Consider the following 21,142-nt stretch of genomic DNA (forward strand, 5'->3'; position numbering starts at 1 on the left):
CCATCTCTTGGTGGTAAACCACTGCTCTTATGCAGCACTTCAATTAAGCGTTCACAAATTACTTTAGCAGCATTAACTAAACCTCACTCAACCACTTGGGTAAGCCTAATTATCCACTTACACACATTGTCTCCATTGGCAGGTGGGAGGACAGTAGGATCCTGAAAGATTAGGAGTAACCAACAAAATGATGCCCAAATCAGTGGCAAGGATCACATGTGGTCTACTGGTAATCATCAGAGTCTATCTTCTGTAGCAGGAGATAAAAAAAAAGCAATTATAAAAGGGAATGATGCTGTATTTTAGTGAGTGGGGAGAAGGTTCTGAGTTCTCAGTTGGATTTATTTAAGTTTTTCTGTATTGATTCATCAGAACACACAACACAAAAATTGTTACTTTCTGGTTTGAGAAACAGCCAAAAGCTGCAAAGAGCTGTTGTAGAGACATGCCAATTGGCCATTTACAAAGCCTAATGCCATGTGTTTTCCTCTCTTTCTGGACTCAGATCTCTAGTAACAAAAAGTGGTTCTTGATTTATGAAAGGGATGAATGCAATACCCTTGGAGGCTACTTTATCTCAGCTGCTGTAAATTGGATCTCTCAGATATGAGATGAGATGCAAGTGAGGCAGAAGTATGAACTTACGCAGTCTGTGACCATGGCGCTATTTTGTGCAGCTTGGAACAGCGCTACCTGTATTCATTTCTGTTTTGAAGGGAAAATCTTTGTTCACTGTGTTCTTAGAAAAAGCAGATCTGCTTCTCTTGTGCTGGCTTACCTTATGATCTTCTGTCACTTTCCTCTAGGCAATGCTATCCAAAGAGTTATCCAGTAGTGAGCAATTTCATCAAGCTGCAGGATTTACATATTGAACTGAGATACAGTATACACCTATGTAAACTCTAAACGCTTATGAAATAAAAAAAATCAAAGTGACAGGGAGAAATGTCAGACAGACAATCTGAGCATAAGATAAAGATGAAAGGAACATTACCTAAAGCTTTGGCATCAAACCTATCTTTCCTCTCTGTTTAGGGGGTAGGTGCCTGAATTTCATATGCTCTAGTCACTCCTCAATCATTGAGTTAAATGGAGGCAACAAATGCGCTAGATACTCCTCTAGGATACATTCCCAGTTTGTGGTCCATTCTGCTCGTTAAAACTCATAAAACTCAGCTCCAGACCCTGTTTAAAGTTAAAGCTCTTAAGGATATCCTTGGACATAAAAAGATGCTAACCTGTTTTGCTGCATTGGGATCAGCAAATGAAAGCGTGAAAAACATTGTAGTCCAACACGTACAAGAAGTCACCCAGATGGCAGATGGAATTTTCCCACCCTGGTGACAATAGATTCTCAGAGGCTCTTTTTGCACTAACATTGCTGTGTCTCTAGCACTAGTGAACACAGAAAGAGCCAAGTTCTTTAATTTTACAGGAATATTTCATAAAGGAACTAGTCTTTCAACCCTACCCTGCTTGCTCAGAAGAGATGTTTCTCCCAGTACCCTGTCTTCAGTCAATGTCTCGCAAAGGAAAGGGAACTGCAAAGGTGAAATACTAATCAGACTTTTGAAATTACTACCCAAAATGGTGAGCTAAGCTACACCACCCTCGGGTAGTTCTCCTCTTAGAGCAGGTCCTGGAAAACAAATTGTAGTTTTAGACCGAAGTCCTAGACATGCAGAGGTAAAATAGCTGGGGAAAGTTGCTAGTGGCAATTCCAGCATCTCAGCAGAACTGTATAGCCTTTGCCCAGAGCTCATTTGCCTCCTGCATGCATTTCCATACAAGATAACACAGTGCTGCAACATTGGAACACCAACATTGGGGCCAAATTAATCCTTGGGAAGACTCCCACCAAAAACCAGTGGTGCAACCCAGGGCTGAATTTGCCCTCCTATTTCTGAAAAGAGAAGTCTGCCAAGGACGGTATGGCCTAAGAGGCACACAGAGCTGGCAGGGTCTCAAGTGTCAAAATAGAACCAGCATCGCCGGCTGTGTACATCCCATGCTTTGCAGGCGAGACACAGACAAGAAAAACAATCAAGTTGTCTGGTGGAAAAAGCAGCTTCCCAGGATCGCTCTAGCCATGGTGCAATTGTGATCAATCTGCATTGGCAAGTATCAGCTTTCCATGTGTTTTTCGCCTAACACGGGCTGCCTGCGGAGAGCAGCTCGGGTAGGCTGATGCATGCTTGTTATCGCCGGCGTAAATATCTCTGCCTTGTGTTATTGTGGCACAAAGCAGCTGGACCATTTGAAAATCATTTAAAAAGCACTATAAAATTAGGGCTCCAGTGCTCTTATTTTATGACTTTCATGAGCAGCCATTGCCTAGAGAGAAATTATCCTCTTTATTTTCAAGGCTAAAGGTTCTTTTAACATTCATCAAAATCAAAGTGCACCCTTGATAACACATTGAGCTGTTACTTATCTAGTACAGACTCTTTACCTTCTGCATAATATCACATTTGAGATCTCAGTTCTTCATATACAACTCATTTCATTGTGTCTGCTGTTGTTTTCACCAAGTGAATTTGCATAGTTTCAGAAGAGGCTGGCTGATGCCCTGAAACATATTCTTTCCATAATTCCTAATTTTTTTTTTAATTTCTAGAACAATAGCCTGGAGTGGTTTTATTACTGATCCTTCTATAAAAATGGTCAATTACCTCTTCTGGCAATGGATTTGCACAGACCAATCAAGCACTGTAAGCGAAAGATTTTCAAGGGCATAAACAGTACTTAGGTGCATAACCTGATAGACTCCCCTTTCTGCCTTTGAAAAATCTCTCCCCCATATATATATATAAAAAAAAAGTCTTTGATAATTTTCTTTTTTTTCCATTCCTAGTTTCACAGACAGCTTCTTAACCAAACTCAGGAAAATGGTGAGCAAACCAAAGCAGCATGACAAAATGCAAACAGTACAAAGGAAAAGCCATTCTTTTTAGAAATAAAAAAGAAGCGCAGCTGTATCAACCTTACTTAAAGCTCAGATCTAAAGGGTTTAGGAAGAGACACTGCGTGAAATCTTCAGCCACAGAGATTGTGAGCGGGGAATGGTGAGGCCCTGCACATCTACTGTCCTGCAGCTCAGGAAAACCACTGTTTCCCTCTGTCTTGTTTAACCTGCCTTAGGTTTCTGTAAGGGACTGGTCACCTTATTATCCAGACATCAAATACAGACTGAAGAGAAACATTTAGAAAGTCACAACCTTAGCTCTGTTCTTATGGTTCCCTCTTTGGCCAGGATTTTGTCTTTATTTCCTCTGGGGGTAGCTGGCTGCATTCCTGTGCCAAAAGGTAGCATGCTTTCAGATCTCTGCAAGGGGGGCTGGTTGGTGCTAATAGATACCACTGTGAAAGCATGTGTAGCTGCGTAGAAGAGCTGTAAAGTCAAGATGCAGCACCCTGCATGGAGGAGATGTAACTGGCCAGAAGGCAGGCTGCATGTGTGCCAAGAGAGCCTCACCACCATGCCAGCACCTCTGCTAGCAGAGGGAGTTTAAATTTTTAACCATAGCAGTCTTGCCTGTTGTCACTCAGTTTGTGATTCATCAGCAGGATGCTTAAGCTAAGAGAGGGACAAGGTGGAGTTATTTCGTAATCACAATTGTTTATGACCCCAAGAAGGCAGAAAACGGGACAGGCATGATCAGCAGACCCTAGCTGTCTGCTGTCATGACAGATGAAGGAAGTGGGACAGGCATTTAGTAAGTCCGGATAAGAAAGCACCTCAGCTCTACAGCATGTTTTTCTGTTCCGATAGTCAGCAAGTCAGTAACCACCTTCCTGTGTCTGACAGTCCCAGAAATAGAGGAAGGGGCCCAACTGAGCTGACCTAGCTCTGGGCTCGTGCATTTCAGACCAGATTTGATCTTTTGGGTTAGGACTGACCTACCCAATCTCAGCCCTTACTTGTGGCAATGGTCAAGAGTAAGCAGCAGGAGAAGAGCAGAGTTCAGTGTAGCCCTCTCAAGGCCTGATCCAGCACCACAACCACAATTATGTCACCTGCGCAGGAGCTTCCTCCCTTCTGAGCTGACCTGCATGTATGCTTGTTCCCTCTCAGGCATATACACCTTGCTCAATAGAACAGAAATAGAAAACACAAGTATATACACCTCACCCAGTAGAATAGAAATAGAAAATCCCTTCTACCCAGAGCTTTCAAATTCCTGGACAGCCCTGAATTTGCCTTTGTTTTGGGGATAAACTACCTGTGCTGAACCGTTTCTCACTATTGTCTTCACTAAAAAAAGATAGCAAATTGACATTTGAAGTTAATGCTTCAGTGCTGAGGGGAGGATTTTCCTTTCAAGCGTGGAAGGGGAACAGATGTCTATAGAGTGTTGTTTCCCCCATACATGCATACCTACTAAAACCTCAACGTGTAAAGGGTATGTATGTGCTTGCTCACCTCCTGTCCAGAGCAGGATTAAGCATACCCTGGAGATGCTTTGAAGATCAGTTGCTGGAAGCCTGGCAAAAGGACCTAGGTTGTAGGATGTCCTGGACTAGGTAGAAAGTAATTTTGTGCTCTGTTAAACCTATTCATTTTCAGGAAGGCTTAATCTACTTCTGAATAGCAGATGGGACCCTGTAATTCAGAGGTGGGCAGCCAAAGGGCAAAAGAAAGCTCCTGGATACCGGCAGTGCTCTTGTGGTGTTGCCAGCAGCTGCAGAGCTTCCATCACTCACTTTCCTCACAAGATGAAGCTCATTGAGCTGCTAACTGCAGAACCAAGCTGGGAAAAAGTCATTTTACCAAAGGAAGTGATATAAGAAACAGTACCTTAAAAAGCCAAGTAGGATCAGAATTCTGAGGGGAAAGGTGTGAGGGCACTGGGGTCTGCGTTAGCATCATCTCATGGGGCAAGTGTGTTCCTGCCCAGGTGATGGGCATCCGTATCATCAGTTGTTTTTCCTCATCGTCACAACAGCTGGAAGTTGCTTTAAACATTTTTCTTCTGCTTCTCCACTCTTGATCCCTCATCATCCTCCTCCTTCCTGTCACTGTGAAATGAATCTCGATTCATAGTGACAAACGTATTCCCAGCCTGGGAAGCAGATGCTGGATGGTTGGTGCCCATGTTATACCATTTGATATTTAGTAAGGGATATTGTGGACACCTCATTCATAAGACAGGTGGAAAAGGTGCCAAGGCAGGTTAGACCTGAAGGTTTGGCTAGTCAATCATTCTCCATTAGCCCAGAGCAGAGCGTAGGGGAAGACAGCGCAAGAAACAGGACAACTTTAGAGCGATCCTTCCCCTGCGTTATCTTCCAGCTTTTGGCCTTCAATAGAGAGGCTACTTCCTGAACCTCACGATGCTTTTAACTACTGCAGACTGGACGGAAGGGCTGGTCCTCCTACAAAACTCCCTGATTGCCCCCCGCCCCCGACAAGCACCTTGCCTCCTTCAGCTGCAGGGAAGTTAGCTCGGGCCGTGGGGAAAAAAGCAAAGGACGGGTGAAGGACAGGCGAGAAAGCCGCCGCGGGAGGAGGGCTCTGCGCCGGGCCCGCGGCCGCGGGCTTTCCAGCACGGCTTCCGTGCCCGTGAGGCTTCGTCCCCTCGTCGGACGAACGGCAAAGCCCACCGATCACCTCGCCCGGTGCCCCGTACCGACGCGCGCTAAAAAGCGGGCGGCGGCGGCGGCGGGAGCCGGCGCGGTGCCGCGGGGACACCTGGCGGGCAGCGCCGCCGCCGCCACCGGGACGGGGACCGGGACCGGGACCGGGACCGGGACCGGGACCCCACCGCCACCGCAACCCCACTGCCACCGCGACCCCCAGGGCCTGCGCAGCGCTGCCGTTCGGCAGGAACTCCGACAGGCTCATGGGCGCACCTTAATTTTCACCGACGCCCAACAACCTTTGCAAGTTTTCTTCAGCTTGCTTTTAGCTTTTAGGAGGAGGCAAGGGAAGCATCGCTCTGGATGGGGAGGACGAGTAACGCCTTTGGTCAACCCAAAGCCTCCAGCCAGTCTGATTGCACTTTCCAAGTCAATTTCCATTCTTGCAGAGGGTTTATTTCCTTCCAGAAAAGTATTTGAAGTTAAAGCAGCTGGGGAGGGAGCACAAACAGCATGGACTCCTCTACCCAAGCCCCCTTTCGAAGCCCCGCCAGCTCCTGAGAGAGGCTCAGAGCTGGCAGGGGAAATGTCCCCTCTGGTGGGAGCCATGCGGCTGAAGGGTCACTTTTCCCCTGGAGAACAGTCAGGAGAGACGCTGTTGGAACCAACCACCATTGCTAGCCCACTGCCCAGTCCAGCAACTCAATGCAACAGGTTGTCAGCGCTCAGGCAGGTTCTCCCACTCGGCATCTGCCCCTTGCACCTCCCTCTCTTCCTAAAAGCCAGAGGAGGGGATGTTTGCAGTAATGCTTGCGCTACCTTGGCTCTTTTCCTACTATGCTTGGAGGAACTGGGAAAGGGAAGAGAAACCTATTTGGAAAGAGAGAGAATAAAAGACTAAAAGAATCGCCCTGCTTTTTACTTAGGGTGATTGCATCATGTCCTGGACTGGTTTGTACAACAGTTTTTGCTGGTGGAGCAAAACCAGGCCAAACTGCACTGTGCACAGGAAAAATGAGCGCTGTTACAGGCCTTTCTTACACAGAAAGCCTGCATGGGAAAGGATACAGTGTAGATCATTTGATGTATATGCCCAGGTCAATACCAATTTAATTCATTGAGTACATTTCACATCTTCCTTCCATCCAACCAGTGCAGTTTCTTGTATATCAGTAACAGCTCCCTTTAAACGCCAGTCATGAGTATACTGTGTATTTTTAAATCTTGCAAGATTGCTTTCTTCTGCCATCTTCTGGCAATATGAAAAATCACAGCGTTTCAGTAACGGCAGTATTGCTCTGCCAGTCTAAGGCAAGGATTGTCAGTAAAGGCAGCGTATAATCAGATCAGTTGGCATAACTGGAAAAAAATACAGCCCTTCTTGCATATTTACAAGCTGGCCTAATTCTTCCAGCTCTACCAGTTGATCTAGTAGCAGTGGTTCAGTGGTTATCCCAGAGCAAAATGTCTGTTTTGTAGACCTTGTGTTTCTTCAATGTCTGTAACAGCGAAGGAAGGTTACATAACACGTGAGGCTTTATCATTTTACAACAGGACTTCATCAAATGTACCTAAATATTTTGAAGGGAGCCCTTTTTGCTAGTTTCACTCTCAGGTCTTCATAGCTCCTTGACAAAAGACGTCTTTGTTTCCTGTGAAACTACAGGAAGATCGTGTCTGATAGGCATGTAAAGCTTTTCCTTCTACTACAACAACTATTTCTTTCTGATCTCTCAATGTAAACACCACAAATCACGCCAAAACACCTTCCATTATTGGCTTAATTCTAAAACAAAACATTTTCAGTATTTTGTTAAAAATGTATATGAGATTTACAGAAGAGTAAATTTTGGTTCCTGGGGTTGTTTTTCCCTTTTCCTGCAATCACACAGAGGTTATTTGCAAATGACTACTTGTGATCCCCACTCTCCTGTCACAATAGCTTTTCCCACATAGTTATGTTAAAAATATGAAAATTATATATGATAATTAAAAAGAAAAAAATCCAAAAGGAGAAAATGCCAATATTTTCCCTGAAAATAAACTCAAAATTCAGAGCCAGTAAGAAAAACTACTCACAAGATTCCAGCCTGCAAAGAGAACATAAATAAAAACTGCTCAAAGCTTTGTTCATTTTCACTAGAACCAGCAAAAACGACTGCTTGGGATGCCAAGGATGTTAATGCTATTTATAGCTCACGGGTGGCTCCCATTACCATTGTACCTGAGAAGCTCGCAGTATTAATGTATTCCTCCTCACAGCAACTTTCTGAAGCAGAGGACAGCCTTCCCAGGGCTGTGCTGGATGTGCTGAGGTTTGCTTTGGGAAAATGGACTGTTACATTTGCAGCCTGTTCCCAAACTGTCTATTACAAACTGCCTGCAGCAGGCACAACCTCCAGCAAGGCTGCACCCCTCCCTGCTACCTGTGCTTGACTGTCCCTCTTGGGAGCCATGAGGCTGCTGCTTTGCTGGAGGCTCTTCCTGCCTCCATCACCTTACTGGCTTTGGCATCGATCTACAGACTACCAAGTCTCAGAGGGAAACAGCATCAGAAAAACAACAGCATAAAACCTGACGAGACGAAGGTGAAAAAAACCTCCAAAAACTTGCTGGCACGTAGCAACCCTTGCTCCTGCCCTGCCTGACCAACTGCAAGACTCAGGTGGCATCAACATGGTATCTGGGGAGTGGGGCAGCACCACACTGCTGGCTCCTCGCAGAGACAGCGCTGCAGGGCCTGGCGTGGGAACTCCTTCCCACCAGCCAGCAAATGGCAGGACAAGCTCTCCCAGTGACCCTGGGACTGGACATTCCGTTGAGGAGCAAGCGTGTCCCCCCTGCCCTTGACCCCTCATCCATCACAGCCCAGGGAGGTGTCTGCACACACTGCTTTACCCACGCCCCCTGACTAGGCAGATCCCTGGTTCACTCTGGTTTACCTGGTACCCCAATACCAGGGAGGAGCAGCAGGAAAACCATCCCCAGTTTTCTTTCTTCAAGTTCAAGATAAGAAATTGGGAGCAAATATTCATCAGACACAATCAAAAGTTTGCAAGAGAAAGTAAACCCCAGCTCTAGGTCTTAATGTCTCCTCTTAGCTGTTCTCATGCACCTCATCAGGTCAATCCCTTTGTGACATACAATCACCATACTTAAAAGATGACTTAATCAAAAAACAAATCATGGTTTTAAAGTCAGCAATTAAAAAAAATCTAAAGAACAAACATTCCACTCTGCCCCAACAAAGCTGAGAGTATCCCTTGAAAGCTCTATGATGTGCCTGAAAAAACTTAAGTGCCAAAATAGATCTTCCACTGTAGAGTTTTGAAGTCCTTTTGCTCTTGATTCCACTGCAGAGAGTTTGTACAGCTTTGCCAACCTTAGAAAAAAGGTGCCTTTTTCATATGTACCCTTTCAAGCAAGGCAAGGTAAGGAGAGCACTTCACTGCTTACATTAAAAGTGCAGGGAGAGACAGACAGCTCAAAGATACCCCTGCCAAATGACTGAGGAATATCAAAACCCCTTTACTTGTGCCTTCAAATATTCTGAAGTCTTGCAAGCTTGACAGCATTGTCAATTTTGTATTGACAGCAGCAGTCAGACAAAAATCATCTGAGGAGTAAACCAAGGAGAAGAAAAAAAAAACCCCTTTAATCCACAGTCACACAAATCCATACTGCTGCAGAAGGGCAAGTGCTTTGGAGCCCCTTTTAATAGCAATATACTAACATCCTTGTTTGTCTTTCCTGAAACTTGCAAGGCATTCCCCCCCCGCCCAGAGTCTGGTCTCTTCGACATAATTTTTATCAGAACTGCCCATAACTTACAGACTGTGAGACCGATGAAATCTCGGCACAGCGCTGGCTGTGACAGCACTCACTGAACTGTTATCAATATCAAGGTCACTTTGGTTTTTTTGCTCTCGCTGGATCTCCTCTGCCCTCAGGGCACGGGCTGCCCGAGGAAGCTTTCTGTCTAAGCTCCTCACAAGCCACAGCCTCTCTGCTCCATTACTGACGTTATATAAGATTAGAGTGAAGTTTCTACTATTAGAAGCGGTTAGCTGCACAGTGATTGTGTGCTCTCCCGATTATAGCATAGAGTACAGTTATGGCTGCTGGCAGCAGGACTTAAAACTACAGCTATTTTAATTCAGGGAGAAGCATGACTGTAGTTGAGATGTGTCAAGAAAAACAGTAGTTTGGGGGGGGTTTAATTCCTAGCTGTGGTACCCTGGACAGGAGTGCCCCAGAAGAGAAGTAAAGGGGAAAGCATCACCCTAGGCTTGACACATACCCACAGTCGAGTCAGAAATGATGGTAGGAGCCTGTGGAGGGCAGCGCTGTCTTGCTGGGGATGGTGCATTGAATAGCTCAGAGATGCCAGCTGCTAAGGTAATACTTCTTTTTTTTTATCTCTTTTGAATCTGAAAGCTGAAGATGTAAAAGCTGTCATCCTGCCACAGCCATGGCCTGTCACTGCAAGCAGGACTCCCCATTTTTCCACCCGCTGCCCCCATTTTCCAAGCACCCTTTCTTGCGGCGTTAGCCCCGTGCATGGGCCGGTGCCTCTCCATAGGCTGTGTGGCTCTTAAATGGGAAGGGTGGGGGATGCAGGATGGGGCTGGGGGGCTGGAGGTTCTCCCCTCTTGGAAAGATAGGGTCTTAGGAAAATATGTGCAGATCCGTTACATTGCAAAGGAAAGGAAACGCTCTCCAGGAGCACTTCCATGAGCTAGCAATAACATCCGCTCCCCAAAAACCAGCAGGGCACAGGTGAAGCTCCCCCTATGAGCCTGAATCCTGCTGGCAGGGCCATGAGCCTGGCTTGGCAAGCTCTGCCTCTCCTGGGGGCTTGCCTTGTCCAAAGACAATGGTGGCTGTGTGACCTGGGATGGGGCTGCTGGAAGGAGCTGCGTGAGAGCAAGCAGTGGGAGGCCTCGCTGGGGCTCCCCACCTCACTCAGGAGCCCATCTGAGCTGAGACACTCGGGCTTCACCTCCACCTGTGCTACCTCGCAGCTCTGCCCATGCCTGGCCAGGCACCCAGCCACGCACCCCCTTGACTTCCCGCTTCGCCTGGGACCTGCCTCACCACCAAGGGTTCTCCTGGCTATCCGAACCCCTGGCCAAGGCTGGTTACCCTCACCTGCCCTGCCCTCTGACTGCTCCCACTCCTGAAACAGCCTCACGCATTCCCGCCGTCCCCCGGCACACACAGGTCCTGTGGGGCAGCAGCAGGCTGTCTCTGCCCTGCAGCAGCCCCTCCAGCCCTACGGGCAGCCCTGCGCGGGGACGGGAGGGTTCACAGCGGAAGGAGCCTTTTGCTTCTCACAAGGAGAAGTTGGTACCTTCCAGCTCAGTTTGGAGGAGTTGGAGGGCCCCATCATAAACATACAAGGCCGGACATGAACAGAGATGTCAGGAAAGAGATTGAGCAGTGAAGAGGTGTGAAGACGCAGATTTTCTCCCACCCAGTAAAACAGGACTGCCAGCATAGGGCGAGGGGCATCTGCGAGCTGAGCTGAGGTGAGGGAGTAGCCATGGAGGAGGCTTGCAGGGCTGCTCCCACTCCTTCCCGCCGCTGCAGTTAAAGAGAGGGCTGTGTTTTCCAGAGACCTCGATCTGGCATCTTTCCCGGGCAGTAAATTCTCTTAAAAACTGAACCAAACAGAGCTTTAATTGTACATTCTGCTTTTCTCTTCACTCTGAATAATGGTAATGGCATTAATACAGTGCTGCATTGAACATGTACCCCTGCTGAAGCCGAGGGACCGATTCTGCTTTCCATTATTCAGGGGCACTGCCTCTGGTGAGGCAGATCGGGGTTTAAACAGCAAGCAGGAGCAATGAACTTCTACTGTTCCCCGCTGTTTGAGTGTGGGCAAAATAAAAGGCCATAATATATGATGCAGTCAGCCAAGAAAGCAATATTGCTCTGCCATGTGCACGGTCTACACCGAGACGAGTCCAGGATCTCATTTCTAAATTCCCACAGGTACCTCATTTAAACCATCAGCCATAACCTGCTTCTCATTTTCAATACCACTTGGTATTAGAGCTGCAGTGAACTGCTGGTGAGAGATTCTAATTCCTGCAAACAAGCCCCTGTAGGCTTGCAAGGAAAACAGAGAGTTCCCCTCTCAGTTGCCTGCTAGGTTCCCATCTGGCTGTTTTAACTTTGCTATTGCTTTTAAATGTGCCTGTTTCTGCGCACAAGGCTTTCAGCTCTACCTCAAGAGACTCCTGGGTTCTCTTAGCATCGGATTCTGACCAAAATGTAGAGACACAGATTGGGTCTTCTTAGCAAAAAGGAAGATCAGATTTCACGTTACAGTATCTGAAAGATTAATTCCACTTACATGATCATTTCCCTGTGAACCACACTTCTTTCCATCTGGATTTTTCCATCAGGAGGACAAAGAGCCATAGTATTAAGCACTACCTGAGAGAAAAGAGCAAAGAGTGTAAAAGATGAGTGCAGAGATGCTTGCTGAGAGAAAAGAGAAGAAAAAACGAGTAGACAGCAATTTCAAATGCATTGAGAGGCTTCTTTTTTTTTTTCCTCTCCCATGTGAATTATGTTCTGATCTCATGCTTTGGTATTTTGAACCATTTAGTTTGTCAGGGTTTGATTCAGGGAATTTAGGATGTTTGGCTGCAGGAGTTTTCTGTATCATGTTATTGTTAGCTAGTGTTTGTGTTATTGTCGTAACCACAGGTCCAGCCAAAACCAGTGTCCTGCTGTGCCCAAGGCTATCAATAATCTCACGTAAGACCTTGTTATTGAAAGACACCTGTCCCCATCCAGGCTATCATCATAACCACAAGCAGACCTCTGTCAGCTAGGAAGGTGCTAGCAAAAGGGATAGAGGAAAGATGACTTGGGGCCCAACTAATGCCCTGCCACAGACTCCTCTCGGGGCTTCAGACAGTCGTTTAATCTCTCTACAGCTCAGTTTGGCCTTTAGGAGACAAGGTAAACAACCATGGCAAAATGGCAAGAGGCTTTCCCCCTGTTACAGCAGTGAAAATTAGGGCTAGGCAAATATGTGGCTGCTCAGTTAGTTTGCGTTCTTTTTTAGTTAAACAAAACATGTTTTTCTCAACCAGGAACAAGCCACTTCATCTTGTTTTAATATTTTAAAAGATTTTATGCAATGCTAAAGTAAAATTCCAAAACAAAAGTAACTTTGAAAAGAAAAATGGAAATGGTGATTTTTTTGGAAGTAAGAAAATGAACTATTTCAAATCTACAATATTGGAGTGTTTGCATTTTTTCCAGAACTTTGCTGAGTTTTCTTTGCCTGGAATCTGCAAACGCAACACAAATCTGTTAAACACTTCAGTCAATTCAAGTCAGTGGGGGTTGTGCATTTTTTTCTTTTCTTTGCCAGAAAAACCTTCAGTAGAAAATGGCAATTTTTTCCAGTGTAGAAAAAGAAAAAGGAAAAAAGCCTTGCAGACTGTAGTACTCAAGTGGCTGGATAATATCAAAGAGGTACAAAGCTTCAGCTAGGTTGTTGTAGCCAAGGTCCTGGAATGACCGAGACCCTCAGGAGCTGCACCCGGCCGCACACACACAGCGTGCAGAGTCACCCGCAACCCTTCCTGGGTGCTCCCTGCAGCTCAGCGGTGCCGAGCCCCACAGCCACCTGCAGCCCGTGCCTCCAGGGAGGCTCTGGTGCCTACCCGAGCCTCCGTGACTCGGGCTCCACAGCTCAGACATGGAGCCAAGCAGGCCCTGGCCGCTTGGGGTACAGCCCAGTGCTCTGGCTGTTTGGGAACTGATGGGTAAGGACAAAACGGTTTTAAAGCTTGTGCTACCTTGTATTCTTCCCGGGAAGCAAGGAGATTAATACATCTGGATTGCCCTTAAAACCTCTATCCAGTCTCAAATGTCGCTATAGGTAGAAGGCTTTTTTGTTGTTGCTGTTGTTTAGAATCTAATGAGATGGTCTTTAGGTACTTCCAGGCTACCGTTTAAAAGAAAAGTAATCCTATCCAACTTGCATGGTCTAGATCTCTGCAGAAAAAGTTAGTGACCTTCTAAGACAGAAACTTTTTTTTCCCAGTTACAGGGGCTCCTGCCCTCCTGCAGTCACTGGCTGTTTCCAACTGCAGCAGCTTCTGGGAGCCACCCAAATGGAGAAGCTTAGAGAAATGTAATCAGACACAGCACTTTTTTGCTAGCTTTGCAGTATCTTAAAGTAGAAGGGGGGGGGGGGGAAACCCTCAGCAAAGTCCCTGGCCTTCAATTAAAAAATTCATATTACTTTCCTCATTAGTCCAATCATCTGGTATAGCGATTTTCAAGCTTACCCTGAAGGCCCTGCAGAGCAATTCAATTTCAAGGCCAGCGCAGCACAGGACAGAGCAGTGTGCTTGGGAGGAGCTATGCTTCGTGTTGACATGAGGAGCTCACTTGTCTGGCATTAGTCATGAGAAGCAAATGATGTTGATGCACTTTTTGGAAAGAGGACTGCTGTATGAAAGGGATCTCTGTTGCAAAGCACCTCCCTGGCTGCAAAGGCTGGAGTCGCCTGCTAAGTTTCACCGGCACTAAAAAGACTCAATTCTTGGAGAACCTCCTCAAAGTCAGGTCCTGAAAAAGAGGCCTCACAATGTAATTCTCTCTGCTAATCATCTCTTTCCCTCTCTCTGCTAATCATCTCCATTACTGTAACTAGCTGACGGGCTACAACAGAAGTTTAAAGTAGTGGGAGCTAGGAGAACTGGAGGTTTAGTATCCATCTGCTTACCTCCACAACTTCAGCCTTTAAACATCTGCAGCGATTGAGAGTCAGCCACACTCCTTGAAAATGAGCCTGTGGTCTTATGAATCTCCTGATGTAGAAGCTGTATTATCTTTTTTACTGCTTCAGCTTAACGTTCTGTGTCGGTGAAAGTACAAGCAGGTCATCACGACAATGCTGGCAGTAGCTCCTGAGCACAGTGCATGACTTTCACAAGGCAGTAAAACTTGCAGGGCAATGCACAATATCTTTTTCTGTGCTATTCTTCATGCTAATCTGTGCTGGGATTGCACAACATACTCGTTTACCAAAGCTCTTGGTGTTATCTGCCCTGAAAAATTCATAGGCTTTTATCTCTATATTCCTCTCTACTTCCCTGCAGTTCTTTTCCTTCATCAATAAAAGTAAAACCAGTCAGCTTTTTTTCCATCTCTCCCATCATTTTTGATGTGCTTTTCATATTTTTCTTATTAAGTAGTTACCCTAGGAAGACTTTCTTTTTATTGGAATATACAAAAAGCTGTAACTGCTCTTAACATTTGTGGGGAGAAGGGGGGAGAAGGGGACAGGGGAAGCAAATTTAGGCTGAGGTCACAGAAATGTATGTGGTGTGTTCAGTAATATGCCTTGCATCATCTCAACTTCTTTTTCCATAAGCAATGAGATATTCTCCCTTGCTTTCTGCTTAATTCCCCAAATCAGCCTACGCTGTTAAAAATAACATACCTGGATGTTTGAACAAAGTTGTTGTTGCTTTAGAAGCTACATCCATCTGGCTGCTGTTGCTGTGGGGCAGGGGACAGACGAGATGACTTCCAAAGGTCCCATCTGCACTCGTTTTCTAGAATTGCTGAGAAAATAAACCCAAACTCTAGATTCAGGCATTCAGGCATTAGAGTGAAAGCTGATGCCACATCAGAATAAACACTGGCCACCCCACTTTGGGAAGAGTTCTAGTGTGGGTCCCACATTGATTATGGCTTTAATAGCAACAAGCAACAAAACAAAGCTCATCAATGTTCTCTGGGGGCAAGAACAGCAATTCAGATAATGAGATCCTGGCAGGAGGAATGCTCCTAAAGTCTCAGAGAGGGGACTGCTTGGATATCTTTGAACTCTTGCTCTCGACTGACCTCTGCTTCAGGCTGGACCAGCTGGCCTGAGCTTCCTGGGTCTAAACCAGCAAACAACATTGCAAAAGGGATGCCTGTATTCCACTGCATGATCTGTGAGGGAGCAAAACAGTCCTAAATGGGATTCTCAACAGGGCAACAAAGCCAGAACTTTCAGCTCTGTAATTATTTCCCCAAATTCAGATGCCTTGTTTTCTCACATCCCGGGTAAGTACCCTACCTCTCAGACAAGAGAAACAGTCTTTCTCTGGAGGCAAATAGCTATCACATTATTTATACAAAGTGGAACAGCTCCCAGAGGGGAGACTGAGACAGACAGACGCAAGTATACCAATGTAGCTGAGTGTTCAGGAGTATTTGCCTGAGAGAAGGCAAAAACTAGTTCAAGTTCTCTCAATTTCTATTTCTATACATACACACATATATGTAGATAAGTACATATAGAATCATAAAATCATTTAGGTCGGAAAAGACCTTCAAGATCATCGAGTCCAACCATCAACCATGCCAACTAAACCATGTCCTGAAGTACCCCGTCCACTCGCTTTTTGAATACCTCCAGGGATGGTGACTCAACCACTTCCCTGGTCAGCCTATTCCAATGTTTGACAACCCTCTCAGTAAAAAAATTTTTCCTAATATCTAACCTAAATCTCGCTTGCCGCAACTTGAGGCCATTTCCTCTTGTCCTATCTCCAGCCACCTGACAGAAGAGACCAACACCCACCTCACTACAACCCCCTTTCAGGTATCTGTAGAGAGCTATAAGGTCTCCCCTCAGCCTCCTCTTTTCTAGACTAAACAGCCCCAGTTCCCTCAGCTGCTCCTCATAAGACTTGTGCTCATATGCATGTGAAAATCCATTCATAAGTATACATGTATGCCTATGTATGTCTATACATGTTTTAAATACCACCCTATAAATGAAAGAAAATTGTACGTGAATACATTTTATATATGTATACATATATACTATATGAATATATGTCTTACATACACATCCTAAGATTTCCACCTTGGCCCTAGAAGCTTTGTAAATATGTTAGTCCAATGATTCATTCTTTCAAAAACTTCCTGTTTTAACTAACCAGAACCAAGTGCGTACAAACACTTTGGTAACTTTCCGACATAAAGTACTGGAGCTTTCCTGCATACACTCATCAGCACTATAGTAACAGTAATCATACCTGCACCTATGAGGTTCAGCCAGTGCTGCATTCGGGTGGCACAGGATGTTCTTTTTCAACAGCGTTACTTGACAAGAAATTAAACCATATCATCTTATGCTGCTGCTTTCTCAGGGGATGAATTACATGCCTGTAGCGTCCTACCACAGAGTCAGTCCTGCTCTCAGGATGCTTTTAGCAACACCTGCAGGCCCTGCTGCACACACTAGTTATAATAATGTAATGCCATTTGGAGGGTAATGAACAGGACTAGTTTCTAGGGAATATTATTTCCGTATGAAAATTTCCTCTTAATTCATTTCAGAAAAGCTGTCTCTGATATAGCCTGAGTGCGTGCAAGAGAGGAGCAAGATGCCTCACACCAGAGACTCTTCATCTCCGACTAGCAGTGCAGGGAGCAGAGCTTCCTATGAAACACCAGCACTATCAGACCTCCAGCGGCTCTTTTGGTTCAGAGGAGGGTCTGATAATCATGTGGACCAAGTCTGGCCAAATATTTACCTGGGAGATGCGTAAGAACATAATGCCCTATCATTAAGCTGTTATCGGTCCCTGGGAGGAGGAAGAAGGGGTGTCGTATACTGGGGACCAGCTTTTGGGTCTGCAGGAATGTTTTTGCAACACAGGCTTCCAAAACTGATAACATCAGGAGTTTGGATGTCATGAAAAACATGGCATACAAAATAGTGTATTCACAGTGTGTCTGAGTTGGGTTTTCTATATTCTGTGAAGCACAGCAGATTTGGCAGGGTAAGAATTATTTGTATTCTAGTCTAAAATCCTTAAAGAACCCATCCCAAATTGCTGTCAACTTTGAGATGCATTATCTACCCTGGAAACTGTGCTCTAAGGCAGCAGACAAGAGCACAGTAGCCCTCAAATAGGGCTCTGTTTCCAGTTTCTTGGCACTGCAGAAGGCACTCGAGGATACTGACGGAGGGGAGAACACCTGCAGCTGTGAAGACATGCTGCCAGTGGCCTCACTCAAACAGGAGTAGCAGGATCAAGAGCCAGACGGAGGAGGACCCAAATGAATTATACAATAAGGATTTTGCCAGTCCAAATCCAAACTTTCTTCCAAAGATGGTAAAACTGAAAATATCAAACAGGCATTTTCATGCACATACCTTATTCTTGTGACCACTTCTATTTATTGCCATTTCCTTCTATTTGGATTACTGCAAATTACATAGATCATCAGCTTGTTTATCCCAACTCCTCCTCCTCCTCCTGAATACATCAGTTAAGAATCACAGTTTTGTGGAATAGCTTCAGTCCCAGCTTATAGTAGGAAGGAGGGAGAACCTGGCTGGTGAGCACAATGCAGCCGCTTCATGTCCAAACCAGGAACGAGGGGTGCTGCTGCATCTGTGTGGGTTCTCACCCTTGCGATCCAGGCACACTATGAATGAGAAATTAGCTCTAGAACTTGCTAAACAACTATTTAAAGAAAAATCTTGACCACTTTATACAGTAAGCCATGTTTCCAGGGATTAACTGCTGGGAGGCATTTGCTTAACTAACAGTATCCCACTGGCAAGTCTGTGCTCTTGCTGCTCTCCGCAACACCACATCACATTTTTCATGTGCAAAGCACTATGGGCTTCTCCAAATTTGCTAATCTGTAAGCAAGCTACAGTTCCTGCATCCTTCCCTAGCGGGAGCAGGCACTAACTTTAAACCATGCTATTTTAGCAGAACGTTAGGAGTGTTGCCAATGAGCCCTTCCGTCTTTCAACAGGTGGGCTGCTAGGAGCAAAACTACTCTTCGAAGCCTCAACATTACTCACATCCTTAATGCAGCAGATGGGCCATATAGCATCAACACAGGAGCCAAATATTACGAAGATCTGCAAATAGAGTACTATGGAGTAGAAGCATTTGATGATCCTTCCTTTAATTTAAGTATCTTCTTCTACAATGCTGCCAATTTCATAGGCAAAGCCTTAAACAGTTCAGGAGGTAAGCGGGAGGCAAAGAGAAGCTTTGGAAGGAAGTTTCAACAGGAGCCAAATTGCAGTAACAGACAGCCAGCAAAGCTTAGATTCAGCACACGGTTCGAGAAGGCACACGCAGAACCGCCACGCGGAGGAAGGGAGAAGGGCACCTATGCCACGCGCTGCCGGGATGGTGGCAGTGACCAGGTGCCCGGGGGCTGGGAAGGGCTGGCTGCCCCAAGCCCAGCGTGGTGGGACAAAGGGCCAACTCTAGGAGCAGAGCGAGAGGGAAGGGCAGAGGTTACGGCACTGTGGGTGCTCCCCCATGGGTCCATTCCAGGGAACGTGGCAGCATCCATGTGCATCCACACGCACCTCGCACCCCAGCACGGGCTCCAGCCCAGCGATCCTGCCCCATGTACACCAGCCCTGCTCCCGCTCCTGATGCACTCAGCTTGGAGCAGCGGCACTTCAGTGCTGGCTTAAATGCTTCACATGCTTAAGTGCTTCACAGAATTGGAGCTTTATTCAGACTGTCTATTAAGCTAGAGAAGCAGCAGAAGTTAATGAACTAAGTAAAAAACTACAAGCCTGACCTGCAGCCTGCTGAATTTTTGTCAGCAGAGTTTGGATTATGGCCTAGTTATCATAATTTCCATTTGTTCCAGAGTTTGCTCCGACTCTGACTGGCTGTGAGATCTGCTGCTTTCACTGGAGTGCTTTATTAAATCCCCAGTTATAGCTCACACTGGGCTGCTGAGATACAGTAAATTATGAGTCCATTTTTACAGGCAGACTATCCAACAGAGTTCATGGGACTTGTCAGTGATCACAGTCAGGGCTGGGCCAAAATCTTCTGCCAAAACTGGTTTTTTTTTCCACAGAAAACTATACTAACAAGTTTAGTCACAGAAAGCTTCTCATTCCACAGAAAATTTCAACTATTTTAATCTGAGGCCTAGGTTAGATGCATGAGGTCAGTATGAAATACTACCTTGCCTCTGTTGTATGGCATGATCTTATGCTAACAGCCCCTGAAAACTTGAGTACCCACTAATTGTCACCATTGTTTTCCGAACTCATTTCTAGTAGTTTTTGTCCTCCCTGCTTCTTTCGCACTTTAGAAATGCTAAAGCTCACTCACCTTGCTGTGCCTCTTTTTTTCTGCAGGTAAGGTCTTTGTTCATTGTGCCATGGGGGTGAGCCGCTCTGCATCTTTAGTGCTTGCCTTTTTAATGATCCATGAAAACATGACACTCGTGGATGCTCTGAAAACAGTGAGTGCTCACAGAGACATCTGCCCAAATTCAGGGTTCCTCAGCCAGCTCCGGGACTTGGACATTAAACTAAACGAAGAGAGGAAAGGAACCAGAGCATCTGCTACCAAAGAGCTCTAAGAGAGTATTACTGAAGGAGAGAGGACAAAATGTTATTTGAGTTTCCTATATCTCTTTTAAATGAATTGTATTTGTAAACTAAGGATACAAGTTTATGATATACCAGAATGCATGTTATTGCTAAAAGTAGATTTTACTTGATCTTTCCATTTTGCAAAGCCTTCCTAGATTATACTTACGATTGGTTGTATACTGCATCCTTCACTCTCCACCTTAAAACATTGCTCTCTGCTGGTAAGAAAAAAAAAAAAAAAAAAAAAAAAAAAAAAGTATCAGGTTCCATTTCAGAAATAGCTGTGTTTCAGCAACTAGTGAAGCTCATATCACTTTATGAAGTGTTAGGCTATTTGAGGTGAAAGATGCCATATTATTTATGCTACAATAACGCTTAGAAGTTTTCTTATGAACCAGCCCCCCCCCCTTTGCTCCCCATGTCTAAAATGGTTTGTATTTTGAGACTGGAACCTGGCACTGGTTAGTTCTTGCTTTTACAATTGGTGGAGCCCCTGAGTTGGGGGTAAAAGGCTGTTCAAAGGCAGAGCAGCGCAGACACAACATAAGCCTCTCTTCAAGAAATTATTGCAGGTCTCTCTATAGTGTTTTCCCTTTGACTGTTCATCAGATTATTAACTTTTTTTCTTCCATAAAAATACCTTTGTTTGAGAGGGCATTCAAATATTGTCCATCTTCCCTAGTAAAATTCACCCAGGAGATGCTGTGGAAAATGCTTCTGAAGAGGAAGGTGGGTTCCCAGCTGAGACTCCAAACAGCTGCATGGGCAGTGGGAATGGGTGCAGGAAAGCATCTGACAACAAAGTTCAATGTATTCCAAGTTTGTCTGACAGTTCAACATTATAAAACTTGGGATTTTCTTTCTCAAAAATAAAGGTCATTAACATTGCAACATCATGTTCTGTGGCATTTGCTTTTGTGAGAGGACTCAAGTGAAAACTGAAGGGACACAGGAATAGCAAGAGAGGTGCTGACAGGCATCAGGCTTTCATCTTTGTGTCTCTGGGCCACCAGAAGAGCACTCAATAGCTACTGTCATCTGATGGATCAATGCTGCCTGGAAACTATGTGAAGCACATCTGGCTTTCAGTTCCCAGTGGACAAACATTCACAGCACAAAGCCAGCTCCGGGATGGCA

The 21,142-nt window shown here is 45.4% G+C and overlaps 2 protein-coding genes and 1 long non-coding RNA gene across 5 annotated transcripts in view; 2 read left to right on the forward strand and 1 right to left on the reverse strand.

Moving 5' to 3' along the window:
- LOC142030135 (uncharacterized) lies at positions 1-16,952 on the reverse strand. Of its 2 annotated transcripts, XR_012650095.1 has the most exons (4): positions 15,065-16,952; positions 14,345-14,476; positions 11,945-12,027; positions 1-250 (listed from the first exon to the last, which is right to left on the reverse strand). It is a non-coding gene; the product is annotated as an uncharacterized LOC142030135 (long non-coding RNA). The 2 variants fall into 2 exon arrangements; XR_012650094.1 differs by having other exon boundaries at positions 14,345-16,952.
- Positions 1-20,901, forward strand: part of DUSP13A (dual specificity phosphatase 13A) — a 30,015-nt gene extending 9,114 nt beyond the window's left edge. The window contains exons 6-9 of one of the 2 annotated variants that reach the window (XM_075025711.1): positions 807-2,117; positions 16,963-17,170; positions 19,766-19,872; positions 20,688-20,901. The gene's annotated coding sequence lies outside the window, so the exon portion shown is untranslated. The remainder of the gene's footprint in view (positions 1-806; positions 2,118-16,962; positions 17,171-19,765; positions 19,873-20,687) is intronic. The other variant, XM_075025712.1, reaches the window with a different exon arrangement.
- Positions 16,963-20,074, forward strand: LOC142030133 (dual specificity protein phosphatase 13B-like). Its single transcript, XM_075025710.1, has 3 exons — positions 16,963-17,170; positions 18,400-18,620; positions 19,766-20,074. Exons 1-3 carry the CDS (start codon positions 17,010-17,012, stop codon positions 19,990-19,992), a joined length of 609 nt encoding a protein of 202 aa, XP_074881811.1. The 5' UTR covers positions 16,963-17,009; the 3' UTR covers positions 19,993-20,074.
- Positions 20,902-21,142: the final 241 nt, after the last annotated feature.

Source organism: Buteo buteo, chromosome 4 (assembly GCF_964188355.1).
Source record: "Buteo buteo chromosome 4, bButBut1.hap1.1, whole genome shotgun sequence".
Classification (NCBI taxonomy): domain Eukaryota; kingdom Metazoa; phylum Chordata; class Aves; order Accipitriformes; family Accipitridae; genus Buteo; species Buteo buteo.